Below are 27,786 nucleotides of genomic sequence, written 5' to 3' on the forward strand. Positions count from 1 at the left end.
TTGTAAAGACTCTAAACTTAGTCTATTTTAATAAATACATGTGTTAATTTAAAAATGAGTCTTATTTTGTGAAAGAAGAGTTTGAAAACAATTATAAGACTGGTTCTTGCTATAAATGGTTCATAGTATATAAGCTGCAAGTACTGTTGAAACATAAAGGTATTGTCAGAAACTTGTCAATGTATGTAAATGCCTGTAAAAATAAAAGACCTGATCATATCTTGTCATGAGAAAAGTTACACTAGAGATTATTCACATTAAGCAGCTGCGTGAGAATAGACTCCTTTGTACTTGTAGAAGAAAATTTAGAGAAGAATGATGTCTGTGTCTTCATTTCTAGCTTGACTGAAGATCTGTTCAAGGGAGTGGAAATAGTAACTGCAGGTTTGTTTTAGTTAGTAAAGGTAGCTGGCTAGCTGACTGGTCTCTGTGTTTAGCGCCTTTGATGGCTTTGGGGAGGGTCCCCAAAAGGAGGTGTTGGAATCTGTAGTTGATTCTGAAGCAGAGTAATTTGTGTAGTAGAGATTCTGGAGGGATGTGGTGTAAAGAGTGGCAAGATGATAGTGGCAGAGAGAGAGAGAGAGCTCTGCGATCCCTTTCATTAGAGTTGTAAAGATTTTTAGAAAGAGAGCGAAAAGTGTCTTGTTGGCTCCAAAGAGTGAGCACTGGCTTGTGAGGAGAGAAACTTTCAAGTGGGATTAGAGGTGAGAATTGTGCTCGAAATAAGAGATGTTAGGAGCATCTGGAGCGCTGGGTTTAGGTGTTGTTTTATTGCTTTTATGTAAAGCGGCTGTAGCAGGACCCGGTCCCTGTGAGTGGTGAACAGCGCGGCCCGGAGCGGTGGTTCCCGGTCCTCTCCCACCCGATGTAAAGGGTGCAGAGCGCGGTTCGTGAGGGGCGCTGCTGAAGCGGGACCCGCCGTGTCTGTGCCGGGGTCTCGAGGGGTGCGGGGTTGCAGGCAGCACTCGCCGGCCCGGCAGCGGTGCTGGGTGAGGATTGCTGCTGAGGAGTGAACTGGCCCAGCAGAGGAGCCCCAGACCAGAGCACTGTGGACTCCGAGCTCTGCCCCTCGGCTGTGGTGGGAGCTGAGTGTGTTTGAACATGCCAGTCCTGTGTGTGAAGGGACGGCGCAGCGGGGAGAGAGGGGACACAGGCTTTGCCCCAGGGTCAGCACGCAAGTGACTGGCAAGGAGGCAAGTGGGCCCCTGCAGAGCGAGCGGCTGAATAGAGCCTGCTCAGCCCAGAGCTGCGGCAGCAGAGGGGAAGAGAAATGGCCTGAAAAACTGCTGTAAATGAGAAAGAAGGAACGGAACAAAAGCCGAGAAACAGACCGGTGTATGATGGGACCAAAGCAAAAGTAGTCTTGCTCGCTAGGTTCTGAAAACCTCATCAAGGTGTTTAATTTCTTGAAATAAGATTTCTTTTTCTCTTATTTTTTTTCCCTTCCTTTCTTTTACTCTTGTTGTTAAAAAGAAGGGGTTTGTTCTAAGAAACTGATAAAAAAGGTTTGTGAAGCTAAACAAGTAAATATTAACCAAAGAATAAAAAGGTAATAAATGTAATTTATTTGAAGTTAAGACTGACCTAGCCTTTCTTGTTTAACTAATTTGAACGCGCAGAAAGAGATTGGCTCCTAGGTTTAATGTTAAATTTTGTTTAACCCAAGAATTTTAAAGAATACTGATGGAAAAATTTGATGTGATGTTTTCACTCTCCCAGTGTTATTAAGAAATCGTTTTCAGGTACTACTGATAATTAAGGCAGAGAAGCTGCAATCTGGACCAAAGAGTGAAGTTGGATTCACACCAATAAGATCATAAGACCTGAGGACTGGACTGTAACACCCAAACCCAGTGATACCAAATGTACTCTTGAGCAGAGACCGGCAGTAATGAACTGAGACAATCCAAATGATCCAAGGAATGAGCTAAGAATCACGCCTAACTGGGAAGTAAGACCAAGCCTGTATCAGTAGTTTCAAGTCCTGCCTGGACAAGTTCTGGGACACTTTCGATATCCACCTTGGTGGGAGGAAAACTCCCACTCCAAACAGGAGAACTGGGGCTGTTTTGGTCAGGAAATCCTCGTATATTTTTGCTTTTGCCTGTGATTTGTATAAAGTAGGGGGGAAAACCACAATTTCCATCAGTGCCACATCATATACCTTGTCTAAATCATCCCAATACGAGACATGCTATCTGGATTAAATATAAGTGTTTAAATTAAAGAATAATAGATATTGTGATTCACAAAGTTAAGCCTCTCATTGCAGGAAGTGTTAGGTGCCAAATCTATTAAAAATAACTTAAATGATAACTTTTTTTACAGATGGGAAATTACTAGTGCGTGTTGAGTGGGAAATACCTGAGGAACTGTGGGAAATACCTGAGGAACTGTGGGAAACTGCTGTTAAAAGGTGTCAAAAGAAATTTGCTTGGAAATTACAAAAGAGGAAGTGACAAGGAAATAGGGGGCAAGACCAGACTGACCACTACAACTCGCCACCGAGAAGAATACAAACACCTGCTGTGAGCTGCAACCTCATAGGCAGGATTGGTGGGGGTGTAAGCCATACTGGACCCCTATTATTCCTTCTTCTGTCACTTATCCTTTTCCCTTTTGGGACACCAGCAAAGCCATGTTACAAATGCTATCGAAAGCTTTACATGGAAAGACACCGGGGTTTCTTTCTTATTACCCACACCAGTATCAATAATCACTGCTATAACCCATCCAAATTAAGTACCTGTATGCATAAAAGGGAAAATATTAGACCACAGAAAATCTAGGAACAAGTAGTAACAGATTAGAAAACAACTGCCCAAAAGGAGAAAAAGATGGATTTGCTTCACAGTTGTTGCCAGGAGAAATAACCAAGATTTGGTAAGAGAGCAAATGGTAAGTGAAAAGATAAAGCCAACACAGCAACCTAGACCTGTATTAACCTCATATCAGGACCTGTAAGCAAAGCTCAAACAGCAATTAAATGGAGAAATTTCTTCATGAAGTGAGAAATACTCCTGGTAAAAAGTTTAAAGTTGGTAATAAAACTTGTACATAGTAAGTTCCAGAGAAACCAACTCTGTATTAGACCCAAAAGAAAGTAAAAGAAAAATTGTGTACATGTTAATAGAACCAGATTCTCCCAGTGTAATAGTACAGGGAAAAATCCTTACTCTGGAATCCCAGAAATAGCCAAATTTTGGGGAAATATAAATCAACAGAAAAATGACTATTACAAAGCACCAGATGTCTTATTTTGGGATATGTGAGAAAAGGGCATATCCAAAGCTCCCTTCGCAATGGAAAAGGAATTGTACTCTGGGAATGATTCAACCAGGATTTTTCCTTTTGTCAGGATGAGACAAATCAATTGGGGTGTTGGTTTTTGAGGTCCTAAAAAGAAATAAAAGAGAATGGTTTTGAGCACCTCAAAAATGGAGAGATGAGAAATGGCCTCTGAACACATATTGGAAACATTCTTGGGCACAAGATGGAAGTTGGGGATATCGAACCCCAATTTTTGCATTATGAAACTCCAAGCTGTTGTAGAAATCATAACCAATAAAACAGCTGGGGCTATGGAACTAATAGCCATTCAGAGATGAAAAGCCAGAGCTGCAATATGTCAGAGTAAGCTGGCTTTAGACTATTTATTGGCTAAAAGAAGGGGTGTTCTGTGAGAAAATTAATACATAAAATTGTTGTTTTCAATGACAATAAAAAAATGCCATTCTAGATATCGCCAAGGGTATCAGAAAAATGGCCCATGTGGTCCAAAAATGAAAATCAGTAATGACCACTAATTGGTGAGATAATGTATTGGGGATAAAGTAGTAGAAGAAGCTAAGTTTCTTCCCCTTGTAGCAGTGCTACAGCTGGTTTAATATTTCTTCTTTGTTTAACCCAATGTTTAAATTGGCTGATCACCAGTATATTTTAGGGCATAGCAAATGCCTACAGACTTGAAATTGGCTACATCTGGAATGGCAAAAACAAAAAAATCATGGTATGAAGAAAACAAAATAATGTGAAAGATCCGTTGGAAGAAGCTAATTTGTGAAAAAAATGAACGAGTGCTAGAAGCTAGAAAACAAGAATTATTGCTCAAGCCAAATGATTTATAAAAAAAGAAGAGGAGGGGTTTGTTATAAATTTGTATTGTGATATTGGCTTTTGCAGATGAATCTTATATGTTAAATACTTTTTAGCTATGTATGTACTTTTTTCTTACTAACAAGTCTTAAGCTTAAAAGAATTTCCTAGGTACAAGGCAAGGAAACCCCAGAGGGCAAGGACAGTGGGGCCCAAGCTGTTATCAGGAGAACAATAGAGCCCAAACTGTTATCAGCGAAAGATATGAAGCCCAGATACCCTCAGAGGAAGGATGACGGGGGGCTGGACTGTTATCAACAATGACCATTTGCAAGAGAAAGGAAACCAAACTCCAAAATAATGCTCATCAGCAAGAATAATGATGACCAGCAAAAATAGTGCTGACCAACAGAAAAATAAGTTGTGCAAAAGCATGATCTAAGAAGGCAGAACCAGGGAGGGGACACGCTTTGAATATGCATTAACCCCTCACAGCAGGGGGGGGATAAAAAGAGTGTTCCTGAGATACCAGGTGTGTTCCTGGCAACTCACCAGGGCACCCGGCCGTTTTAACCCTTTGCTTTATTACTTTTGTCTCCTAATTGTCTTTTTATTTATATTAAATTCTTTTTATAATTTATTAAGTGAATCTCGTTTTTAAGAATCCTACTCTACAATCCTACACTACAATCGTACATTACAATCCTGCACTACAATTCTACTCTATAATCCTACTCTACAATGCTACTCTTAGTTGGTCACGGAGAAGACAGTTCTAAATTAATTGTTGCATTCCTGTCTCCTCCTTCCACTTCTTCACTGCAACAATGAGTGGTGCCAGGCTGGACCCAGGCATGGCCGATGTTATAAATTGATGCTGCAGAAAGGAAAAGAAAACAACAACAAAGCATGATTTTCCCAGCTATGAGCTTCAAAGGCAGGGGAATAATTTTAAATGAAACGGGGATTGAGTCAGAGTAGGTCAGGAGCATGGGGCAAGAGTGGCACAGGTTGCCCCAAGAGCTGGTAGGTGGCCCACCCCTGGAAATATCTGAGGTGTGAGTATCCTGATCTCTTGAAAGATGTCCCTGCTCATTGCAGGACACAGACTAGATGACCTTTCCATGTCCCTGTGTGTTAGTTTGAGATGAATTGACATTTAGGGAAAGAAGTAAGAAACCCCCCCCACGGAAGTGATTTTTTTGAAACAAGCTTCTGGGAGCTTCCTCTGTGCCTGAGACAGGCCAATGGCTGGCTAGTTCTGAGAACTGACAACATTTTGCACCATTTAGAAATGAGATGTGCCTCTGTGATGATCCACATTTTGAAAACCACCAGCCCGGGAACTGGCCCTCTTTGCTTCCGGCCCCCGAAGGTAACGGAGCTCTGGTGAGGCCGGCCCTGCTCGCCTACGGCCTGTGCTCCTGGGGGAGGCCGGGCCAGACCCCAGCGGCTCCCGGGCGGGGGATGGAGGCTGCGGGACCCCGGCCCCAGGCTGGGCCAGGCCACGGCTGCTGACATCTTGCCCACACTAAACCCTCTCCCCGGCGTGCAGCGACGGCTCCAGGCCGAGCCTCCCCTCCCAGCGGCTACCGGGCAGAGAGAGGGGCCCAGCACAGCCTGAAATCCAACACCGTGACTGCCATGACCTGGGTGAGATTGAACCCTTTCACTACACAGATGAGACCTTTCTTATTCCTGTGGGCCTGATAATACAATTTGTTATTCCTTTTAAGTTTGAAGCCTGTTTTGCCCTTCTCCTAATCCATAGCTCCCAGCAAGAAATGAGGAAGTGCACTGGTGATTTTAGCCAGTGCTAAAACCCAGCACTCCCTGCCAGCCCAGCCCAGTCTAGGATTCCTCCCTGTGGGTACGGAGGAGCCCGCTGGGCCCCAGATACTGGCCCTCCCCTGGAGAGGAGATACTTCTCTGTAAGAGCGACACAATGTTGCTCCCAGGGGTCTTTGAGTTAGTTATGTTAAACTGTTGTGTTTCATTGGTGTTCCCCCCTGCTGTCCCATCCCGATACAGGTATCTCGGGCTTCCCCCCGCCCCTCTCCTTCCCCATAAATATCCCGGCTTTTCCTCTGTTCGAGAGATTCGCTGCTACTGGCACCCTTTGCCGAAGCTTTGCCTGAATAAAGGCTTGTGCCTCGGTGGAACGCTGGACCAGCTATCTCGTCCCTGCTTCCTGTGTTACCTGCCGCCGCTGCTGCCGAGCTGAGCTGAGCTGAAATCACTATACTATTACTGAGCTGAGCTGGAATCACTCGACTGCTCAAAGCTGCTCGCATGCGCTTCGGGCCAGCCTTTCTCAAGGCTGCTTCTGGAGAAGTCGCGGTGCTCCGGGCTTTCCGCCGCCGCGGCACCTCCCCACTGTCAGCTGAACAGCATCAAGGTTAGAAGTGAGGAGGATGGGGGCTCATCTGATGCCTTGGATTTCAGTGGAGGAGGAGCCCATCCCTCGGACACTGTTTCACCTGCAGCCCTTTTGGCATTTTACCTGCAGCAGCTCCTTGGCAGACCAGCGCTGCGCCTCGCCTTTCTGCAGGCAGCAGCTCAGGAAGTCACGCAGCAAAGGTGAGAATTGGTCGGGCTGCCGCAGCTGTGGGGTCCCTTCTGTGGCTATGTGGTATTTAGCCTGGAGAAAAAGGAAACACAAGGCTCCACCTGCTTCTTTCCCATCTGGAACTGCTCTCCCAGAGCCCATTGTTTAAGCTGCACTCTGCAGTGGCAGTTTTTGCCCTGGCAGAGAGGCAGAGATGACTTTCCTGTATCATTTGGATGACGACTTTCCTGTATCATGAAAAAACCCAAGCCCCAAAGCCACAGCTTTGCCAACATCCAGCAGATCTTGCCATGGCAGCTGATTTCATTGCCTGATCTAGTTAGTGGCAACTACATCAGCAAATACATGTTTCCTTCTCTGAGGATTCCCACCAGCTTGGCAGCCTTTTTGGAAGAGGGATTTTGCTATTCTAACTAACTCTACTACTTCCAAGGATTCCTATATGAAAAGAATCTCTACAGTGCTTGTTGGTCCCTTAAGCACAGCTGCCATAAAACAAAACTCATCCAGCTTTTTGTCCTGTTCTTGAAAATGATGGGAATTGGAAGAAAAGAAAGGAAATGCAGTGGGTGTTCCTCAGGGAAGGAAACAAACATTTGGAATCTCATTTTCAACACAGACACATTAAGATGCCTCCACAAATGTATTGGGTTGAAAATGCCTGTTTGGGCACACAGGAGCCACCTGCAGCTCTGTCTCTCAGCACTCTGAAAATTTCAGGTTCCCTTATGTGGCAAAAGGAAAATATTCATGCTGAAATCAGAAGTGTCACCCCTGTGGTAACCCTGTGCTCGTTGGATTCTCAAGTCAATGCATTAACGTTGTGCCCATCCCAGAAAGTGCCAGGAAACAAACAGGAGGTTTTGGCAGGCTCTCCCCATCACCAGGCTCCAGCATGGTGATATGGAGAAAGTGGCTTGGGTTATGAAAGAAGGTGGTCACTGAGTGTCTCAGCAGCACTGCACAAGAAGCAGAAGAGACTCTGGCTTTACACCCTCATCTCCAGGTTTCAGGCAAGTTTCCCTGTGAGAAGAATGGGGGTGCACTTCTTCTCTCAAAAGCACTGATTTAGAAACTTGGTTTGGTTTGAGTTTCTTTGCTTAATTTCTGGAAAGATAACACCAGCTCTGAGATGCTTGTTTCCTATTCTTCGGGCCATCTACACAGCCAAAAGAGCTGGAACGACTTCTAAGCCAAAGCAAAATGCTGCCTGAGAAAGGAGATGGTTTGGGCAAGGTAAGGCTTGAGTTCATCCACTGCTGCAACCAAAGCTACAGCAGATGCTGACGTGCTGCAGGGACATTTGTAGAAGGGGTCTTGGTAGAAGTACTTCCAGCAGATGGCCATGGGATTTTGTCCAGTGATCAGAGAACACGGGACAGGTGAGAAAGACAGCGGGACCAGAGAGTATTTGCTCCTTACCGATCGAGCAGTGAAACTGTCATAAGGAGTTTTTTGTTTGGCCATTTCAATTGCCACAATTCCAAAAGACCACACGTCCACTTTGGGGCCATATGGTTGATGCTTCACCACTTCAGGTGCCATCCACCAAGGAGTCCCAATCACCGAGCAGCGTTGATTTTGCTCAGGGGTGAGCTGAGCAGAAAGGCCAAAATCAGCTGAGGAGAAAGCAAAATACTGTTTTAATTTTAATCAATTAATTTTGTCAATTAGGAAACCAAGCCAAAGAATTCCCCAGTAGAAGTTTGAGAATGTGCAGTTGAATTTCCTGGACAACAGTCCCTGCTTTGTTTCCTTGGGACTTTAGCCAAGGAAGTATAAAATTGGCTACTTCAAACATTTTTTACACTTCCTCCAGCAGTGCCTTTTGTTCCCCTGAAGGTTTAGATTGTAGCTCCCTCCCTCTGGCAGGAACACACACAGACACACACAGAGCAATAGCACTCTTGGCTGCTTGTGGTTCCTTGTCATAGCTCTGTGCACACTGCAACTGTGCCTTCAGCCCACAGCAGGGGGGACCCCTGCACTGCCAGCAGCAGCATTTTTGGGGAGCTGGCAGTCACTGAAAGCAGCCCCACACCCCCCATTCCTGGAACGCTGAAGCTGACCAAGAATACACTGACCCAGCTTGACAGAGCCGTCGGTTCTGAGCAGGATGTTGTTGCTCTTCACATCTCGATGGATCACGTGGTTGGAGTGAAGAAAATCCAGTCCTTGCAGGCACTGAGAGAGAAAACAGAACCAGGGGGGCAAAAAGTTGTGCTGTGAGTTCATCCCACAAGAAAGGAAACAGCTGTGGAAGGTTCCCTTTGCAGGGGAATGGGGAGTAATGGCAGAACACGGCGCCATTGAGAGCAAAAGCCTGCTGCTCCAACAGTAGCAGAGCAGCACCTTTCTCAGGAAAGGCATGTCAGCTTTTGAAAGAGCACCAGCAACTGCTGTTGTAGACTGTCCCCTGCAAACCAGCCAGGGTGACTGCAGCTGCAGTGCATGTGCTCAGAAGCAAAGAGCATTTGGGCTGCACGACTATCCTTTTCAGCTGAGGACTAAAAGAAATTAGTCTCTCTTTTTTTCTTTCCTGTTTGTTTCAAATCCTGCCACGACACCTTTGCTTTAGAGACAAGGAATGTAGTGCAGACAGGCAAAAGTTTAGCTAGGCAAGGTGGAGAACTGCAAATGCCAATGCAAGAGACAGAGATAGAATACAACAGCAGGGGATAAGAGTACAAGAAGTGAGTCCAGTGAGTGTAGGGGCACTGGCAGACAGTTCACTTGAGATGCTCTTGCTTGCCCATAGCCTAGCAGCAACACAGAAACCAAGCTTGGCCCATGAAATCACTCCCGTTCTGAGCCCCTGTTTCCCAGACAATCCAGCTCAAGGCCTTGGAAGCACAGATGGGATCCCTGACCTCCCGACTGACAGCTGCAATCTCTTCTTCAGACATTTGAGCCTTGTCGATGAGATCTCTCAGAGTGCCTCCGTCCATGTACTCCATCACCAGCCAGAGTTCCTCATGCACAAGGTAGCTGAAAAAAGGAAACAAGGCCATGCAGGTGAACATGCACGGCTAGGTTGGTTTTTTGCTTGAGTCTTGTTTCTGGGTCCCTTTGAGACAAGGGCAGAAGAAAAGGAATAGACATTGCCTCTAGGCTGTGCAGTGTTTGCAGTCTGTGCTGTCTCAAGGAGAAAGGCAGTTTAGGAAGAGCCCAGATAAAAAACCTGTCACACATGGCATTTCTGGAAATAAGCACCTAGTCTTCCTGGCATGCACAGCAATGGAAAAGAGGAGCAACAATCCAAGGGCAATCCTCTGTTGGATGGTTCATCAGCATTTAAGAAACTTGAAAATCTCAATCCCAAAGAACTGTGGAGGCAATGAACTTAGAAGGTATTGAATTATTAAGATAGGGCTGATGCAGGTTTTTGAACAATTTTCAGTCTGCATTTGCCAGGTTAGATTCATGCAGACAAAATGCAGTCTCTTCCCATCCATTGGAGATAAGTAGAGAAATAATAATTAACAGCTCTATTTCCTGCCAGTGACCAAAGTGGGTTTTTAAGCTCTCATGCTTGTAGTATGTAAACAAACATTCAAGGGATAGGACCGTGACCACTCACCTGGCTAAGTAATTCATGACCCTGGGACTCCTATTACTCTCCATGATCCTGATTTCATTCACGGTTAGTTGCGTCCTCCTCACTCCTTGCACACTAATTTTCTTTATGGCCACCTCAAAGGACATTGAAAAGGAGTAATTTGAGAAAATTGGTAGCATGAGACCACAACACACATCAAGTGATGTTGATCAAGTGATTTTGGAATGGCACAGCCAAGCTGTGCCAAAGTGCCTTGTGATTAGACCTCATAATTGGAGTAATTAGGCAGTGACATTCCAACAGCCCATTTCTCTGCTCCCTTGGGGGCCAGTTACAGGACACGTGGCCACTGGCGATTTGCCTTGTCCACTTGGTAACAAAGGTGTATCAACGATCACCCACAAAGCTCTGACCACACTCTCTGCTGCTCTGCTTGGATTCAAAAGAAGGAATGGGTGCCTTGGTTCTCTGTGGATACATCCTGGGCTATGGGCAGGGCTCAGGGCTTTTAGGAACTTCTTGCAGATCTCTCCCTACATGTGGCTCCCAAGTGCAGCACTGCACGTGGCTAAGCAACTACCAGGAGCATTCAGATGTATTTGCTGGCAGCCAGAAATGAGACTTCAGGACTCTGAAGCTGTAGCCCCAAAAAGCAGTGAGATGCTCTAAGACACCACCTTTGTTTTAGCAATTGAGAGCGTGTGGGTGCGTCCTTCTCTGAAAGGAACCGCTGCCCTCTTTGTCTTCCTACGGGCAGCTGAGGAGGACAAAGCCTGTTCCAAGTGCAATTTGCAGGCTGGCTCCAGTCTGTGCTTCTTGTGCCTTTTCAGCACAGCTCTACTCAAAGCTCCAGCCACAGCTGTCAGCAGTGGGGAAAGGCCTGGAGAGCAGCAGAGGCTGCAGGGGCTGTTGACATTTACCTCTCCTCCTGTTGCAGTGTCAAGTGCTCTGGAAACCTCTCCAAAACCCCTAGAAACAAAACAGCAGCAAAGAAAGGAGAAGCCATTTAGATCTTGCACTGAAAGCCAGTCCAGACAGGAGAGCTCTGCTGTAAATGCCTAAAAGCTGCAGGTTGCAGGAGGGGTCTGCCAGAAGGCAGATGATGCATTTTCCTCTCAAGTGCATGGGCACTGGGCCTGTTCCTGAAGCGCTGGGCTTTACTGCCTCAGCTCCAAAAGGCAGCTTATTCCTTCATCTCAGGTATCAGCTTCTAAACTGTGCAATTCTAATCCTGAGCACGGAGTATTTCCTTTAGCAAACTCTTGGAAAGAAATGTTCCTGAGAACTGTTATCTGACAGCTCTCATTGGGGATAGGTTGTGCTTTCAGGCAAGCAAGATTCTTCACCTTTCATTAGTGTGGCCAGATGATTTGGAGACATCCAAAAATGTGAAGGAAATGAACCCTGAGCTGTCCCACACTTGAGAGACAAGCAGATTTACCAGGTTCTGTTCCTTGCTGCAGGCAAGACCTTGGCAGCATGGACATGTCTTTGACAATGCCTTCTGAGCACACTTGACAAATTCTGGCCAGTACTGAGAGATGGGGCAGACTAAGCCCGGTGTCTAAATATGTGGACAACTTGTCTGACTTCCCACTTGATGGATATTCCACCAGCGAAACACCTGGCCCATGGCTGTGTAGAAGTAACTGTGGTTGGACTCACCCGCTGCCAAGACTTTCCAGTTCAATGTATTTTGTTATGGGATTTTCCTTGTTCACCATTCTCCCTGAGGGAAACAAAATGCAAGATGCTCACTTTCAGGCAGAGATCCCAACTTGCAGGAGATCCCAAAGGCAGCCCCGCTGTCTGGGGCTCTGAACCCTCTGTGGTCAGCTGGGCAGCAACCACAGCAGCAACAAGACAGGCAGTTGTGCAGTACAAATGGCCAGCAGAGAGACTGATTTTGTCCAGTCCTTGGAAGGAAATGAAGCGCAGAGAGCACAGCAGGGCACAGCACAAGGCTGGCAAAGGCCAAGCAGGAGCACTGACAAGCAACAGCAAGAAGACACAGCCAGCCTGAGCCCCTGACAAGCTGTGGCCCCCGTTCAGGACACAACAGCATTGCCTTAGAGATCAGACACACCCAGGTGCAGATCAAGGCCCTTTTTTGTCCCAGCAGGTGAAGGTAGACACCAAATCAGCTGGGATCTTTTCTCAGCCCCACAAGGTCTTTTCTGAGAGCACAGCACTGGCAGCTGTTATGGGCAAGAAGCAGATTAAATGGGTTGTGCTGCAGAATCACAAAGGGCTTGATGTGTTTTCCCAGAGACTGATCTGAGCAGGGCTTGGGCCAATAGGTAGGATTCTAAGAGTCATGGGAATGACTGGGAATCAGGTATGAAAAAGTGCCATGGATCTGAGGAATACACAGCGGAGGGGCTGCAGGCTCGCTCCTGAGAAATGCCTGCAGTGCTGTTTTATCTGATCACACCACGTGGATGTGTCTCTTGGAAACATCTTTATTAAAAAACACTAGGATATTAATTACAGATTGTTATACAAGTATCTGTTTCTTCATTGTGGGCCCAATGAAAACATCTCTTGCTCTCTGTTTCTGCTGTCACCTGATGTTCTTGCAAAGGAGTCCTCACTGACAAAAATACAGCATTCTCATAAAAACCTTGTAGATGTAGTAGGGGCAATAAGATCAGTCATAAAAATGACACCAGTAAGACACATGGGGCAGAACAGCTCTTTCAGGATGGATAAAAAACAAACTCTTCCAAAAAACCCCAAACCCAAAACCAAAAAAGGATAGAAATTTGTCATGGGGTTTCTTTACCTTTAAGAAAGTTAAAGTTGCTGGGGACTGCCTAGAGTCTTTTCTCCTGACCAATTATCGGTCATTGCAGAGAATTGACAGCAGTTTTAGCCATTAAAAAGGGGGATCAACTTGTGAACCCCACCTTAAAGTGTAAAACCAGAGCTCTCTTGTTCTCTTTGTCTCGTGACTGTGAAGGGTGGCAGAGCTCCAGGCCTCCTGTTCCCTGCCCAGGCCATGCGGCCAGGCGGGAGCCGCGCTGGGCCTGCCGTGTCTCCTGGCTGGGAGATGGGGCCTGTGGGGGGCTTGCCCCAGGCTCGGCTGCAGGTTTTGCTGTAACTACATTCACTAGAAAACTGTCAAGTGAAGAAGGAGAGGGGCTCTGGGCCTGCTGCAAGCAGAGACGGTGACCACGCTCTCCAGAGCAGCTATGAGGAACTTTTCATCGCAGACAGCTCCAGCTCCTGTTCAGCAGAGATCACCAAACCATCTACAAAAGCTTGGGCAGGATTTTAACTCTTTCTTATCCAGACGAGACTTGCGGATTAATCTTTTTATCTAGAGAGAGAAAAGGAGAGTGATCAACATGAAAAGAGACTTTATAAACTACCAGTGACAAGAAAGAAAAGAAGCTTCAAGAAAGGTAGAGAATTAAGAAGATGCTTTAATTAAGCTGAAATATCTTTCTGTTAAAACTATGGGGATGGACAATGAAGTCCTAAAAAGAACTCCTTTAATTCATGACGCAGTATGGGGAAGAATAGAGTGTTCAAAGTGTAAATTTGAATAAAAAGTAGAGTAATTATGGTATAGTGAAGTGCTGGGAGATTTGAAACCTTGAGAGGCAATAAGAAAACTGTTTTCTAGTGAAGCTCACAAAAACAGATGAAAAATACTTTTTGCCTTTGAATAACTTATCCTTAAAAATGCTATCCCTAAACTCATGGCACATAACACATTTCAGAGTGATGTGGAATGGGAGGGGTGGGCTCTGATAACAGCAGCTCTGGGCAGCTGATATCAGGGAAACGGAAAACTATAACAATAGTTTTTTTGTGAGAAACTTCATAAATTAGCAGAAAGGAACTTCTGTTTCTCTACAGAGACTGGTGAAAAGACTGTAGAAAGAATTGAGACTGTTTAAACATCAAAGTTCTAAAGTTTCTGTCTCTGTTGTCATGTGAACAAAAGAATGGTGAGCAGTAAGAAATGAAAAGGTTTTTCTGGAAGTTTATTCTGGTGTTCTTATTATTGTAGTTTGTCAATAAACTTTCTTTATTCCTTTTAAGTTTTATGCCTGGTTTGCTCTTGTTTTAATCCATATCTAACAGCAAGAAATAAGTAATTTTTTTTTCCCCTTTTGTTAATTACTGGTTTAAAACCACGACAAAACTGAAAACTAAAAACGGAACCACAACAAAAAGACAAAACCCCAAAACCAATCAATATCTCTGAAGTCTTTTGGTTCTGATGACTGGTGGGAAGTCTGGAGTCTAAGGAGAATTTAAAAATCAAATATTCTGTTCAGTTTGGCCACTAGCACACAGAACTTGCATAGATAATTTGCTAGGCCACAGCCTTCTGCTGATCCAAGAACAATTCCTGCTTCTGCCTTTAGTGGCAAGGGAATCCCAGGCAAAGCCGAGCCAGTCCAAGCTGCCCTCAGAGGCAGCAGGAACACCCAGAGCGCTCTCTCGCTGCCTCAGAGCACAGCAGTTCCTGTGGGGAGTCCTAAATGTCTCTGGGACACCAAAGTGAGGAGGATCATTTGCTCCAGCTCTGCTGGCACGTGCACACAATACACTGTCCCTCAGACAAGAAATACACCAGACGTACTCAGTTGCTCCAGGAAGTCTCCCTGGCTCTCCTGTAGCTGAGCAGCAGATGTGTCACTGCTGGAAATGGAGAAACTGCCCGGGCTCCACTGCTCAGCTTGGGGAACAAAGGCTCCTTTAGATGCTGCTGCTGCAGCAGATTCAATGGAAGAGCCTGTGTAGATCTGAGAGAAGAAAGGAGTTTGTGTCAGAAAGCTGGCTGGCCGAGATTACCCCAAGTTCCCTTTTCAAATGCAAGCCCTTAGGAAGTTGCTGTTAGCCACATGCAAAGCTCATCAACTGGATTTTTTTGGATGCCTGCTTCTGAAAACAAATGGTCAAAACCCAAGGTTGGTTTTAATCAAGTTCATGGCCAGTTTCATATTCCATTTTCCTGGATTTTCTGAAGGATGACTGCAACAATGACCATTCCACTTCCTCCCAAGGATCCCTTTCCCCCTCCAAGGGCTGCAGACACATTTGCAGCTCCTTGTTCTAATGTTGGAGCTCCTCCCCCTCAGTCCTCTTTTCCTGCACCATCTTTAGAAGGTGCTCAGCCTGCAGCACTTGTGCTTGGGACAGTACCTGTGCCTCCCGCCGACCTTGGGGCTCTTCATCACCAGGCATTTGCTGGAAGCCTTCGCAGGCTGCCAGGTGAGATATCAACACGTCCACCTCAAGTCAAACAGAACAAAGCAGTCAGAGACCACAGCTTGTCCCTGTGTGCCAAGGCTCATTGACTGTGAGCAAAGGGAAAGAGCAGGACAGCAGCAGATTCACCAAGGGATACAGACAGCTTGCAGCTTGTATTCCAAATCTATCTGGGGGACTCTGTTCACTTGCAAAAAGCCCTGAAGAAACAAGGAGAACAGGAGCAGGCCAGCAGGAATCCCTTGAGATGAGTGCTGGCAAAAGGGGCAAATGACTGGTCCCACTGTCCAGGGCAGCAGCTGAGATTGAGCACAGCAGGAAATGTCTTTCAAAGCAGCTGGGATAGACACTACAGCAGGATGGCACTGAGAGGCATCAGCCCACCCCCCTGCTGCTCTGCAGAGGAAAGGCAAGAAGGGCAGAAAGCACCAGACTGCAGTGACTGCTGTGCCTATCGCTCTTTCACTCACTCGATTTTCTAGAGCCTCTTGCTTCTGAGCGAGGAGATGAAATTTCTCTTGGATGATTTTCCTTTCTTCCTCCAGCCTCTTCTTCCTTGCCCTGATCCTAGCCTCAGTTTCCTGCAGCCCTGCCCGCAGCTTCCCATCAGAGGTCTGTGAAGAACAAGAGAGAGAAATTTCCATGAGTGGAGTGTCTGCCACTCTTTCACTCACCTGCTTTTTTTGATTGCCTCTCTGCCAGTGGAGATTCATCTCCTCCTGGATGTTTCTCCTGTCTTCCTCGTGCCTCCTCTTCACTGCCATGATGGCCCTCTGAGCTTCGGGCAGCTCTGCTTGGGGCTCTGCCTTGATGTTCTGCACACACAAATGGAGAGCAAGTGCCTGGGAGCTGCCATCAGGCTCAGCTTCTTCCTCAGTTTCAGCCTCAAAATCACACTCATTCAGTCACTTCTTTCTGCTTCCCTACCCACCTCTGCTTCCACTGTAACCTCCTGTCCTGCTGCTGATCACTGCAGAGGCTCTTTGCTTTCAGGGCCTCTGGCACTCGTGGCCTGCTCAGTCCCAAGAGCTGCGTTTTATGCCCCTCTTCCTGCCCTTCACTCTGTCACCTGCTGAGTCAGGCTTACCTGGCCATTCTCCAGTGGCTCTTCCACCTGCTGCCCCAGCTGCTCTTCCTGCTCTTGGGCTGGGAACAGCTCTCCCTCAGTCTGGCATGGCCCCCCTGATAAAACAATCTGCTCCTGCTCTTTCTCTGGAAGGACCTGCAGAGAAAGCAAGAGAAGATGGGCTTCAACTTCTCATACAACATTTGTGGGCCAAGACTCAAAGACTGATGGGCTCCCACGTTCCCAAAGCTCTGTGCTGCTGCTCTCCTGCCTTGTTCTCTGCCCGTGGGGAAGCACAGATTCCAAAGTGACCCTGGCAGTGCAATCAGAGCCCATCTGGCACTGAATCTCCAACAGACTCTTGGGCAGCTGACAGGAAATGTGGGGCATTTCTCAAGGGCCTCCCTCCCCTTCTGCTGTGTCCTGCTTTTCTCTCCATAGTGACTGACAGCCAGCCCTGCCCCACAGCTCCATCCTGGCTCTGCAGGGGCTTCCTGGGTGAGCTCATCCCTTGGGAGAGACACTGCTGGAGTTCATGTTCTTTTCAGGCCTGCACTGCCACTCCTGCCCTTCTGACATCTACACTCTTGTTAGAAATCCTGCTCATTCAGGAGACAAGGATGTCTGCAATTTGATCCTCTGATGCAGGTCAGAGAGCCCCTATGGCCACCTCAGGATATGGAAGAGGACCAAGGTGTTTCTCCTCCCTCTTTTGTCAGCTGAGAATTCTGAGCGGCAGTGACAGAGATCCTCAAAAGGCCCCATCAACAAATTAGTTGACACACCCTTAGGGATGCCAATGAAGGAAGCCATGTGTCATGTAATGCATGTATGACCAAAGTCAGCAAAAACCACCTAAAACATGGAATTGTCCCACCTCACTAGGACAGGCAGAAATTTATAGGTTAAACCGGGAGTGTTGGGACAGAAGAGGCAGCAGCAGGAAAACAGCTCTGAGGGGAAAAAAACAACCATCTCTAAAGGGGGAAACATCTCTGCCTGCTGAGGATCAGTCAACAGAACATGTCTCTTCTCTTCTCCTGAATGGGATGCCTTTAGGTGAGATTTGCACCCCCAATTGCTTTGGACCAGAGCTGGGAAGAATCAATTTTGTAAAAGTTACATGGATAGATAGATAGATAGATAGATAGATAGATAGATAGATAGATAGATAGATAGATAGATGGATGGATAGATAGACAGACAGACAGCTAGATCTCACTATTATAAACTCTCTTCCTGTACTTTTTGTCACTACACACATCAACCCTTAGTAGCCAGTCCCCCGATCAGCAGCAATGCTGAACTCGCTCTCCTGTTGCTCCAATAAACCGCACTCCTGGGGAATCTGGAGCGTGTCGGTCCTTATGGAATGTGATCAGAGCCAGAGCACTGCACTGGGAACTGCAGTCTTTGTGCATCTGTGCTCAGACAAGTTCTTCTCTTGGACTCAACCACGGTGACGGTGCTGAAGTGGCTGGAATCAGAAATGAATCCCAGCCCCTCCCAGCCTCTCTGATCTCTGGAGGACCAGCTGCTATGCAAGGGCATTGATTTCCTGCTCAATTCCCAAACACAACACATACTGATCCCTTGGGCTTCCAAAAAGACATGAACACTGTGAACCTGAAAAAGATGTGCAAGCCCTGCTGTCTGGCCTGGTACCAGAACAGCTCTTTCTGGACCAACATCCCTGCCCCAAATTACATGTTCCCATGCAAAAATACTGCATCTTCCAGAACTTCCACCTTGCAAACTAAAAGTCTATCACAATCTCAACCAGTGCTGGAAAAGGACAGGAAATCTGGAGCAAAAAGCATCTTTGGTTGCTGGAGAAAGAGAAAAGAAACAGGTTTTCTTCTCTTAGGAGACCAACAATGCAACAAAGATAAGGTGAAAATGTCACCTCCTCCAGTGTCAAAAGTACTTGGATGCAGGGAAAAAGCCCTTGTGGTGAGCAAGGTCATGTAGGGATTTATGGAAGTCTGCCTGCTGGTCCCTCATCAGCCTGCCTTTCTCCAGGCTAAAGCTCCCTCAGCACCTCCTCATTGCACTTGTCCTCCACAGCCTTCCCCAGTGCCCTTCTCCTTCTCTGGACACGCTCCAGCCCCTCAATGACTTTCTGATCAGAGGGGCCCAGAACTGGACACAGCACTGGCGCTGCGGCCACAGCAGTGCCCAGCACAGGGGGACGGTCACTGCCCTGCTCCTGCTGCCCCACTATTGCTGACACAGGCCAGCAGGCCCTTGGCCTTCTTGGCCACCTGAGACAACCCAGCCTGGCTCAGCTTCAGCTGCTGTTGAGCTGCACCCCTGGCTGCTTTGGTCCCAGGCAGCTGCCCAGGCACCCAGTTGCACATTTGACTTAAAATACTGCAGCTATCATTTCCAGATGCCTTTCCTGTTCTTAGCAACACAAGACAGCACTCAAGGACTTGCAGCTTTGTCCCCACACTAGGCTCCAATGCAGTTTCCAAAGCTGCAGACTTCACCACAAAACGTATCAACAGAAACTTGCCAATTGTGGATTTTGCCTCAGAAGAAGGGTTCAGAACTATGCAGTTTGTTTCTTTGGCCACACAGGACAAGAATGGCCGGCCACAGCTTCATGGACAACACAATCATCTTGCAGCTTATCAAAAGCCAAAAGACAGGTGGCCTAAAAGACTTTGCAGAAGTGAAGAATTACTCAAGGAAACTGCAGAATATTTCTCCAAGTCATCCAGAGGTTTCCAAAAAGGGAAAGCAAACAAACCAAGCCCTGTGAGCCCCAGAAATGCCGTGTGAGCCCTTGGCCATGGCTTGGCAGAAGCCAAGAGACAGAGCTTCCCTGGGCCAAGCAGCCAGCTGCTCACCCGCAGGCAGCAGCGCTTTGGGGCCTCAGCACGACGGCTCAAAGCCCAATTACCAGCTGCCACGGGATGGGGGAATGGCTGGGTGCTGGCAGGACTCCAGCACGCAGCATCCTCAGCCACCAACAGCAAGTGCTGGCTGCTCAGAAACTTGCAGCTCTGCCTTGCACTAAAGACAGCAGCACCCAGCACTGGCACTTACTGTCTGGGGATGGTCAGGCTGGGCTGTGACCACAGCTGGAGGCTCGTGCTCCTTTTGCTCATTTTGCTCCTCTTTGGCCTCTTCTCCAGGAGCAGAGGGAGCCACAGGAGAGTCTGCTCTTGGTTCTGGGCTCTGTGGACAGATGGTGGAGTTAGGGACAGGCAGCTACCTATCATTTAGAACCTTATTTCTCTTCAGCTCTATTTCTCTTCAGCTCTATTTCTACAACCAGCTCTACCAAGCACAAATCATCAGCTTTGATAGCAATGGGATTCTAAGTCTCTCCAACTAAATTAAAATGGGTTAATTCAGCCATACTGCAAATAGTTCTGAATTAGAGAGTTCACCCTGGCTACTATCAGCAAGCAATGTTCTCTCTGCAAATCTGAGCTTTGAGTTCTTTTAAAGCTCTGCAATGGAAAATTAGGAAATAGCCAACAATGCCTTTGCTATTGCTGTTGTAAACATGGAAATGGATCTTCTTTCAGCCTACCAGCTGGCCCTCTGCACTCTACTGCCACAGGCCAAGCTCACAGTTCCCTCCACAATTCTGAAACACCAGGAACATCAAATGTTCCTTTCTGACTCACCTCAGGATCGGTACCTCTGAACACACAGGTCAGATGACCTGCAGTGGGCAAGGAAAATGAACCAAATTATTTGAGAAAACTGGGGAGAACCGTGGCCTATTTAGAACAGCATCTGAGAAGATCTCCCAGTCTACATTTTCAGAGGTGTCCTGCTTGACTGTTGTGGTTTAAAGCAGCAACTAAGAAATCACTAGAAAACTTACTTATTTCTTGCTGTGAGATATGGATTAGAACAAGAGCAAAACAGGCTTAAAACTTAAATGGAATAAAGAAAGTTTATTAACAAAAACTACAAGAAGAAGAAACCAGAATAAAACTTCCAGCCATTCCCTTGTTTACATGAAAACATAGAGACAAAAAACTTTAGAACTTTGGTGTTTAAAACAGTCCCAATTTCTCCTAGAGTCTTTCATCAGTCTTTGTAGAGAAACAGAAGTCTTCTTCTGCTAATCTATGGAGTTTTTCACAAGAAAACTATTTGTCATCATAGCTTCCTATTTCTCTGATGCCAGCTGCCCGGAAATCTGCCATCAGTGGTCTCCTCCCATTTCACATCACTCTGAGGTGTGTTATGGGTCATGAGTCTAGGGATGTCATTTTTAAGGATGAGTTATTCAAAGGCAGAAGTTCTCTTTATCTGTTTTTGTGAGCCCTCCTGGAAACAGAAGTTTTCTTTTTGCTTCTTAAAAGCCACAAACCTTCAACTATTACTTCTCCCCCTCTGTTCCAGCATCTCACAGTGTCACAACTACTCCATCATTTGCTCAAAATCCACACTTGGAAACATTCCATTCCTCACAATATACTCAGTCATGAATTAAAGGAGTTTTTTTCAGAACACTACTGTCCATCTTCATAGCTTTAACAGAAGAATATTTCATCTTATTAAAGCATCTCCTTATTTCTCTTCCCCCTCTAAATTTATTTTTTTTCTTCACTCTCTTTGATGGGTTGATGGTTGATCACTCCCTCTCTCTCTCTGGAAACAAAGGATTAATCTGCAAGTCTCATCCAGGTAGTAAAAGAGTTAAAATCTTGCTAAAGCTGCAGATGTTGATGGTGTCAGGTTTCAGTTCAGTGGCAGAAACTGCAAACCAAGTCAGGCCGGGCTGGCTCCGTTTCTCCCCCCACCCCGCCCTCTGCAGCCTTGTCCAGCCTGGAGGGGGGGAGGAGGCCGAGACAGAGCCCTGTGACCTCCTCAGAAGCCAGAAACCAAAGAGAGCAAGAAATTCCCAGCCTCACATCTTAAGGTGGTGTTCACAGGTTGATCTCACTTCTCAATAGTTCAAACTGCTGCCAATTCTCACAAATGGCCAGTAATTAGTCAGGAGAAAAAACTCCCATCAGCCTCCAGCAGTTTCAACTTCCCGAGCTCTCAGAGCTGTCTTAAAAGTAAAGTCACCCCAAGACATTGAGCCAGCAAAGTGAGGAAATGACAGACTCTGCTGCTACAGGCTCTCCCGTGGAGGGAACAGAACCCCTGCAAATGCTGCCCGCAGCCCCCTGGCTACAGACACCCCGTGTTTTGCTGAAGGTGTTGACAGGAGCTTTACCAAACCAGTGGCATCCTCATGGTCTTTCTGTTTCAATAGCAACCCGGTCACTAAGAAAGAGCAGGGAGACCTACAAAAGCCAGCTCAGGTTCCAGCCAGGGAAAACCTCTACTTACGTGCCAGGTTGGTCAGGTAATAGCCGGAATAGCCAATGCCATAAAGGGTGCAAACGGCAGCAGCGAGCTGCTCAATCATTGTAGCACTGCTGTGCCAGTTTGCAGACTGTGCTCAACTCAAGAACAAACAAGGCTCCTGTCAGTGTGCAGCTGCCCACTGACAAACGCCTCAAGCAGGAGGATGCTCCTGCACTGAGCAAGCCCAAGAGCTGCTCTGACACTGAGGCCTTCCGTGCACCAAGGCAACCTTGGGATGTCACCACGACAATGTGGCATCCATGCCCTGACATCACAAAGCCAATGCTCTGCGGTGCTCTGGGAATTGATGCAGAGCAACCTGAGCTTCCCTACAGCAAACACAAAATTGCCTGGGAGGTTCTCCTCTGTCACAAAATGTCACAAATCCTTTGGTGGGCTGTGGGAAATGGAAAGACAGAAACTTCCACAGATACTGAAGGGTTTCATTTACAGCCTTGGAAGAAGCTTGGGTTCATGCAATGCTAAAGGTTCACAGATGTTGAGTCGAGAAATCATAAGCTTATGTTCCTATAGCTGCAAGTAAGAATATGCCATAAGTAAATAAGAAACTGCATTGAGTGAGATGGTGGAGAGTTTTCAAGTGTAATTGTGTGATTTTATAGAATAAGCTATGAATCTAAATATTATCATAAGAAGCACATGTGTGTACGTGAGCTAGCAGTGTATTGGGTAAAAAGCAGACACAGTGCAGCAGAACTTGGCAAAGGTGAAAGGTGATTAAGTAATAATAAACCTCTTCAATTTAGTGCATTAGCCAAAAAACTCAAATTAGTAAATCTAAGCCACTGCACCAGGCTGAAGTTGAGGATCCCCAGCCAAGCTCAGAGGGAGGAGAACACAGCATTTGTGGGATCCTTTCCAGTCTGACTTGCTTTAGCTGGAGCCTGGGGAAGGAGAGAGCAGGAGAAGGGTTGGCTGAGTCCTCTCCCCTCTGCCTTGCCCTTCTCTGCTGGATCCTCAGTTCATCCCACACCCACCCCAAGACTCCATCCCCATCCTACTGGTGCTGACGAGATTAAAGGAGATAAAGAGGAGATTAAAAAGATAGAGAGGAGAGAAAAAGAGAAGTTTAAATGCAGTTTAAATATGAAAGAAATGCATATGTTAGTGACTGCTGAGAGTTCAAAGGGAGCTGAAGGGTTTGCAAAGGGACAGGAGCCCGTGAAGGGCTCAGGAGCTGCTGCTGCTGGGAGGGAGGAAATGCACCAATGGCTCCCAGTAGAGTCTGTGCTTTGAGGCTCTTTCCCAAACAGCTGCAGGAGTGAGAGGAATGACAGGCTTGTCTTTACAAACAAGCTGTGGGTCAGTTGATAAGATGTAGCTATCAGTGAGAGACGACAGAAACAATGGGATGGATTCCAGTAGAAGATCAAAGGGGCACTAAAAGAACACTATGAATTCTATAAAAGAAGGGATTATGTATTGAGGGGGGGAAGATATCGCAGGTATCAGGCGTTCCGGGAAGCCTGTACCTCTCAAGTACCTCAGCCTATGGGGAAAGAGAGAAGGGACAAGCGGCCGGGAATTAGGATAAAAAGGAGGCTGCGCCCTCCAAAAATTTGAGAGACCCCAGGGGAATGCCCCATGGCCTCTCCCTTTATTCGAATAAAGGAAAAGGACTCCTCTGTCTCCTTTTTGGACATAAACCTCTGGTGTTTGTGGATTAATTTTGCTGACAATTTTGGGGGCTCGGTCCGGGATATTTCCACCGTCCGGGGCGGCGGGCAGCGAGCGGAGCTGAAGGCACGCCTCACCCAGTTTTGGTGATCAGCTCCCCTTGGTGGCGTCCGGCACCGGGTGATCGATTGGGTTCCCGAGACTGTCCAGGAGACAGATGAGTGGCGGACCAGGGGGGTCCGTGAAGAGTCCACAGGGAAGGACCACTGAAAATCTCACCGGTGAGTAAAATGGCATCTTCGGGGAGCAAGCCTGGGAGGGCACCCATGAAGGGTAGCACAGGCAAGCCTGGGAGGGCACCCATGGAGGGTAGCACAGGCTAAACAGGGCACCCAGGGAGGGTTGCAAGGGTACAGCCGGGAAGTGGTCTCGGCAAAAGGGATGACGATCCCACAATACCCCCGGAGAGTCCCTTGGGGAGAATGCTGAGATCTTGGGACAGATTATGCATTCACCCAGAGGTAACTATGGAGATGGTGGTACAATATTGTTATTATGTATGGCCAGAGTATAAGTTGCCAAATAGACCTATATGGCCACCTTAGAAAACAGAATTCATTTGTGTTGAGTTCTGTGAAGGTATCTAGAGGAGAATTGGAAAAGATGGATTGAAATGTGGATTGATATGGTTTAAACAAGCAACAGGAGAAATCTGTGTGTTAAGAAAAAAAAAAAAAAAAAAAAAGAAGAGGAAAAAGGGGGGGAAGAGGAAACTGGTAAAGACTGGGATGTTTTTCAGCACCTTCCCCCATCTTGTCCTCTGGTGTTACCAGCTGACCCAAGGCCAGCTGCAGGTCCCTGTATCCTCACCTTCCAGGGCAAAGGGATCGGGGAAATGCTGTTCCTATAGCTCCACCTGAGAATAACAGTGGTGTAGGGGGAAGGGAGCAGCATATCATATCACCCCCTGGAACTAGAAGGAATCTTGAGAATCCACTCCCGGGGTGGGGGGGAACAATAAGGGAAGTCAAGAAAGAGTCTTTGACAACAGGGGATGGATGGATTGTGTTGGTGTGCTGGAACAGAATTGGTTAATGAGGAGTGTGGAGAGATATGGTTGAAGCAGGGACCAGGAGTAGAGTTGCAGGACCAGGAGCACTGGCTGGGGGCCTGTGAGGCTGCTGGGACTCAGCACTGGGCAGTGCCTGACCCCACCGGCCCCGGGCAGGGGCAGCAGCAGCTGCCGGCCCTTTGAGGCTGCGGGACGCCCTGGCCGCCTGTGGTGCTGCTGGCCGTGCCCACCGGGAGCACTGGAGCAGGGAGGAGCTGTTTGGACAATGTGGCAGGACAGGGACTGGCTCTAGTATTTGGTGTGTGGTAAATAGAGTGAGCACAAGGAGGAAAGGCGAAGGTGATGGCCTTTTTCAGGCCAAAGAGGGAAAAACCGCAAGGTCCAAGGGGTCTCCCGGGACAGAGGGGACGGGATCGGGCACAAGGAAGTAGCAGAAGCTTTCTCTCCCGAGCAGGGGAGACCCAAGCCAAGCAGCGGTTGGGAAAGGATCAGTGTGCTGCCTTCAGGGTGTAGGACACTGAAAACGGCAATGTCTGCAAAAAAACCAAAAACTGCTGGATTGTCGAGAAAGTCCAGAAGATAAGAAAAATGGATTGTTAAGAGTGTCAAAGGCTCTCATTATATCCACCAACCTAGAGCCGTTGTCAACTTTTAAACTGGGTCTGGATTGAGGAGAGGTGTGTGTCTTAGTAAAAACAAAGACCTCTCGATTCACCTTAATTTTTATCCCCGAGGGGGAAAATTGTCTAAAGATTTTTTCGTTCAAAGGAGTTGTGAAAACTGTAGTTTCTTCTGTAGGCTCAGAAGTTTGAACACATCTTTCTCTGAAAGAATTCTAAAAATTGTAGTAAATTAATTTGGAGATTTAATTAATTTGTCTACATGAAGTTTTGTGCAGAATGGCTCCAGTTTGGAGGGGACCACACCCCTCTGCTTTTTGTATGTTTTGTTGTAAAAAGCCAGAATTGGCAAATTTCAGTTATGAAGCCAATGCTGCAGGTCATACCTTGTGGGGAACACCCCCACCAGTCTGTGGTTTGTTGTAGCCTTAAAGCAAATTCTGTAGCTACAACCTTGTGAAAATAGTGTCCTATAGAAGGCCTGGGTATTTGTCATGCACTTCCTCTGTGGAAGTTATGGGAAAACTTTAAAGGAAAGTATCTTGTTTCTTTCCTTAATAAAAGTTTTAAATGTTAAAAGTTATAAAATGTTATAAATATTAGAGTTTCCTTAATGGAAGTTAATGTGTTAGTCACCTCCATACGCCTAGGATAGACTTCATGCAAAAAAATTGAGATGGAGAGTAGTTAGTTACTAAAAAATAGAGAAATGTAATGTAATTGGCTTGAAGCAGTGGCATTACTTGCTGCTGAACTAAATCATGTTTATACAAAGTCACCTGTTTTGTTTGAGCAAATTTCACAAAAGAAAAATGTTAAGAGAGTTTGCTCCACCCTCCGAAGTTAAGTTGTTGCAGTATGTGCATGATTTGCTGTTATCAAGAGAACAGGAGGAGAAGTCATGCAAAAGAAATTTTAGTTCAGGAGCATGGGAGAACACAGAGACCTGTTGACTATCTTCCTAAAATGTTAGACCTAGTAGCCAGAAGCTGGCCCTATTGTTTGCAAAACTGTGCAGCCACAGCTCTGATGGTGGCTGAAGCCCGAAAGCTGACAAGGGAGGTTATCTAATTGTTAAAGTTTCACACCAGATTAAAGCTTTGTTAACTGAGAGAGCCTCTAAGTCGATGACCAGCTCTTGGTTGTTACAATATGAGAACCCAGCCTCCTGTTTGAATGGCCCCGAGGAGGAGAGCCAAGGCAAAGTCCATGACTGTATTCAAGTAATAGATCTGCAGACTAGGGCAAGGAATGATTTGCGAGACATTCCATGGCCTGAAGGGGAATTATTGATGTGTTTATTGATGGGTCTTCAAGGGTAATAGAAGGAAGACGGTTTACAGGGTACTCTGTTGTGAATGGAAAGCAATTAAAGGAAGGGGGGAGGTTACCGCCCACCTGGTCAGCTCAGACAGCCGAGCACTCGTGAGAGCCTGTGAGTTATACGGAGACAAGACAGTAAATGTTTTTACTGATTCTAAGTATGCATATGGTGTGATACACGCATTTGGGAAACTGTGGGAAGAGAGAGGTTTATTAACCTGCAGAAGAAAAACGTTAGCTCATGAGAATTTAATCTCCCGCCTGTTAGAAATGGTGAATTTGCCAAAAGAAGTAGCAATGATGCACATTAGAAGGCACCAGGCAAGGTGCTCAAAAGAGGCAAGGAGAAGCAGACTGGTTGATGAAAAAGCGAAAAGCTGCATTGTTGCCGGAAGTTTCTAGGATATTTCCCTTGCTCCCAGTGGCTGCCCCCTTGCCAGAAAGGTTGTCTTTTTCACTGAAGGAGCTTGAGATAGTTGTGGAGAGTGGGGCAGAAGGAAAAGGAAGTAATTGGTTTGCAAAGAGATGGTAAGCAGTGGATACCAAAAGCTTTACCCTTACAACTGCTAAAACAGCTCCACGAAAGGAGTCATTGGAGCTCTGGAGAGATAGCAAAAACCTTCCTCAAAATGTATATTGCTGTGAGTCTTTTTGTTCTGGCAAAGCGAGCTGTTGATGGTTGTTTGATTTGTGCTAAGACAAATAACAAAGTTACAAAGAAACTGGCCAGGGTGGGGAGGCCTTGGGCTGTAGTCCCTTCCAAAGATGCCAAGTAGATTTTACTGAGATGCCCCGGTGAAGAAATTTAAATATCTTTTGGTAATAGTATGTCAATTAACAGGATAGCCAGAAGCCTTCCCTGCTGTTTCAGCAACCACAGGGACAGTTATTAAAGAATTTTTGGAACAAATAATTCCAAGATATGAGATGGTGGAAGCAATAGACTCAAATAGAAGATTTTACTGGAAAAATTCTTAAAAGAGTAATGACTGCTTTAAGGATACAATGGAACCTCCACACTCCCTGGCATCCCAAAGCTCAGGCCAGGTTGAAAGGATGAATGGAGAGATAATTGATGTTTGGAATTCCTTATCCTTGTAATTCTCAGCCTGGGGCGGGGTCAGAGATAAGTGATGTATATCTAAAAGGATACTGTCTCTTGTGAAATCTCTTCGACAGGAAGCTCAGCTGACACAGACCCTGCCTTTGGACTTTGCTGTGCATAATATCCAACCAGGAGACTGGGTCCTAGTTAAGAAGTGAAAAGAAGCACCCCTGGTGCCT

The 27,786-nt window shown here is 46.5% G+C and overlaps 2 protein-coding genes, 1 long non-coding RNA gene and 1 pseudogene across 8 annotated transcripts in view; 3 read left to right on the forward strand and 1 right to left on the reverse strand.

Annotated features, from left to right (window-relative positions):
• LOC131588547 (gastrula zinc finger protein XlCGF9.1-like) overlaps positions 1-2,429 on the forward strand; it is a 64,682-nt gene extending 62,253 nt beyond the window's left edge. The window contains exon 3 of the transcript XR_009279606.1: positions 1,730-2,429. The gene's annotated coding sequence lies outside the window, so the exon portion shown is untranslated. The remainder of the gene's footprint in view (positions 1-1,729) is intronic.
• LOC131588644 (class I histocompatibility antigen, F10 alpha chain-like) overlaps positions 1-27,786 on the forward strand; it is a 196,718-nt pseudogene that overhangs the window by 131,482 nt on the left and 37,450 nt on the right.
• Positions 1-27,786, forward strand: part of LOC131588649 (uncharacterized) — a 131,956-nt gene that overhangs the window by 77,933 nt on the left and 26,237 nt on the right. The window lies entirely within an intron of this gene.
• The window catches only part of LOC131588531 (serine/threonine-protein kinase PAK 3-like), a 37,038-nt gene that overhangs the window by 6,414 nt on the left and 2,838 nt on the right, over positions 1-27,786 (reverse strand). For 4 of the 6 annotated variants that reach the window (XR_009279602.1, XR_009279601.1, XR_009279603.1 and 1 more), the window contains exons 2-13: positions 19,573-19,704; positions 16,540-16,674; positions 15,923-16,267; positions 15,387-15,476; positions 14,824-14,986; positions 11,889-11,952; positions 11,144-11,192; positions 10,245-10,357; positions 9,535-9,652; positions 8,749-8,848; positions 8,087-8,283; positions 6,599-6,736 (exon numbers count right to left, since the gene is read on the reverse strand). Coding sequence is in view for 3 of the 6 variants with exons in the window: in XM_058857428.1 (XP_058713411.1) it covers positions 6,599-6,736; positions 8,087-8,283; positions 8,749-8,848; positions 9,535-9,652; positions 10,245-10,357; positions 11,144-11,192; positions 11,889-11,952; positions 14,824-14,986; positions 15,387-15,476; positions 15,923-16,216 (1,326 nt within the window). In the remaining 3 variants the exon portion in view is untranslated. Of the gene's footprint in view, positions 1-12; positions 6,479-6,598; positions 6,737-8,086; positions 8,284-8,748; positions 8,849-9,534; positions 9,653-10,244; positions 10,358-11,143; positions 11,193-11,888; positions 11,953-14,823; positions 14,987-15,386; positions 15,477-15,922; positions 16,268-16,539; positions 16,675-19,572; positions 19,705-27,786 lie in introns of those variants that run through there. The other 2 variants (XM_058857426.1, XM_058857427.1) reach the window with 2 other exon arrangements.

Source organism: Poecile atricapillus, chromosome 26 (genome assembly GCF_030490865.1).
Source record: "Poecile atricapillus isolate bPoeAtr1 chromosome 26, bPoeAtr1.hap1, whole genome shotgun sequence".
NCBI classification, from domain to species: Eukaryota; Metazoa; Chordata; class Aves; order Passeriformes; family Paridae; genus Poecile; species Poecile atricapillus.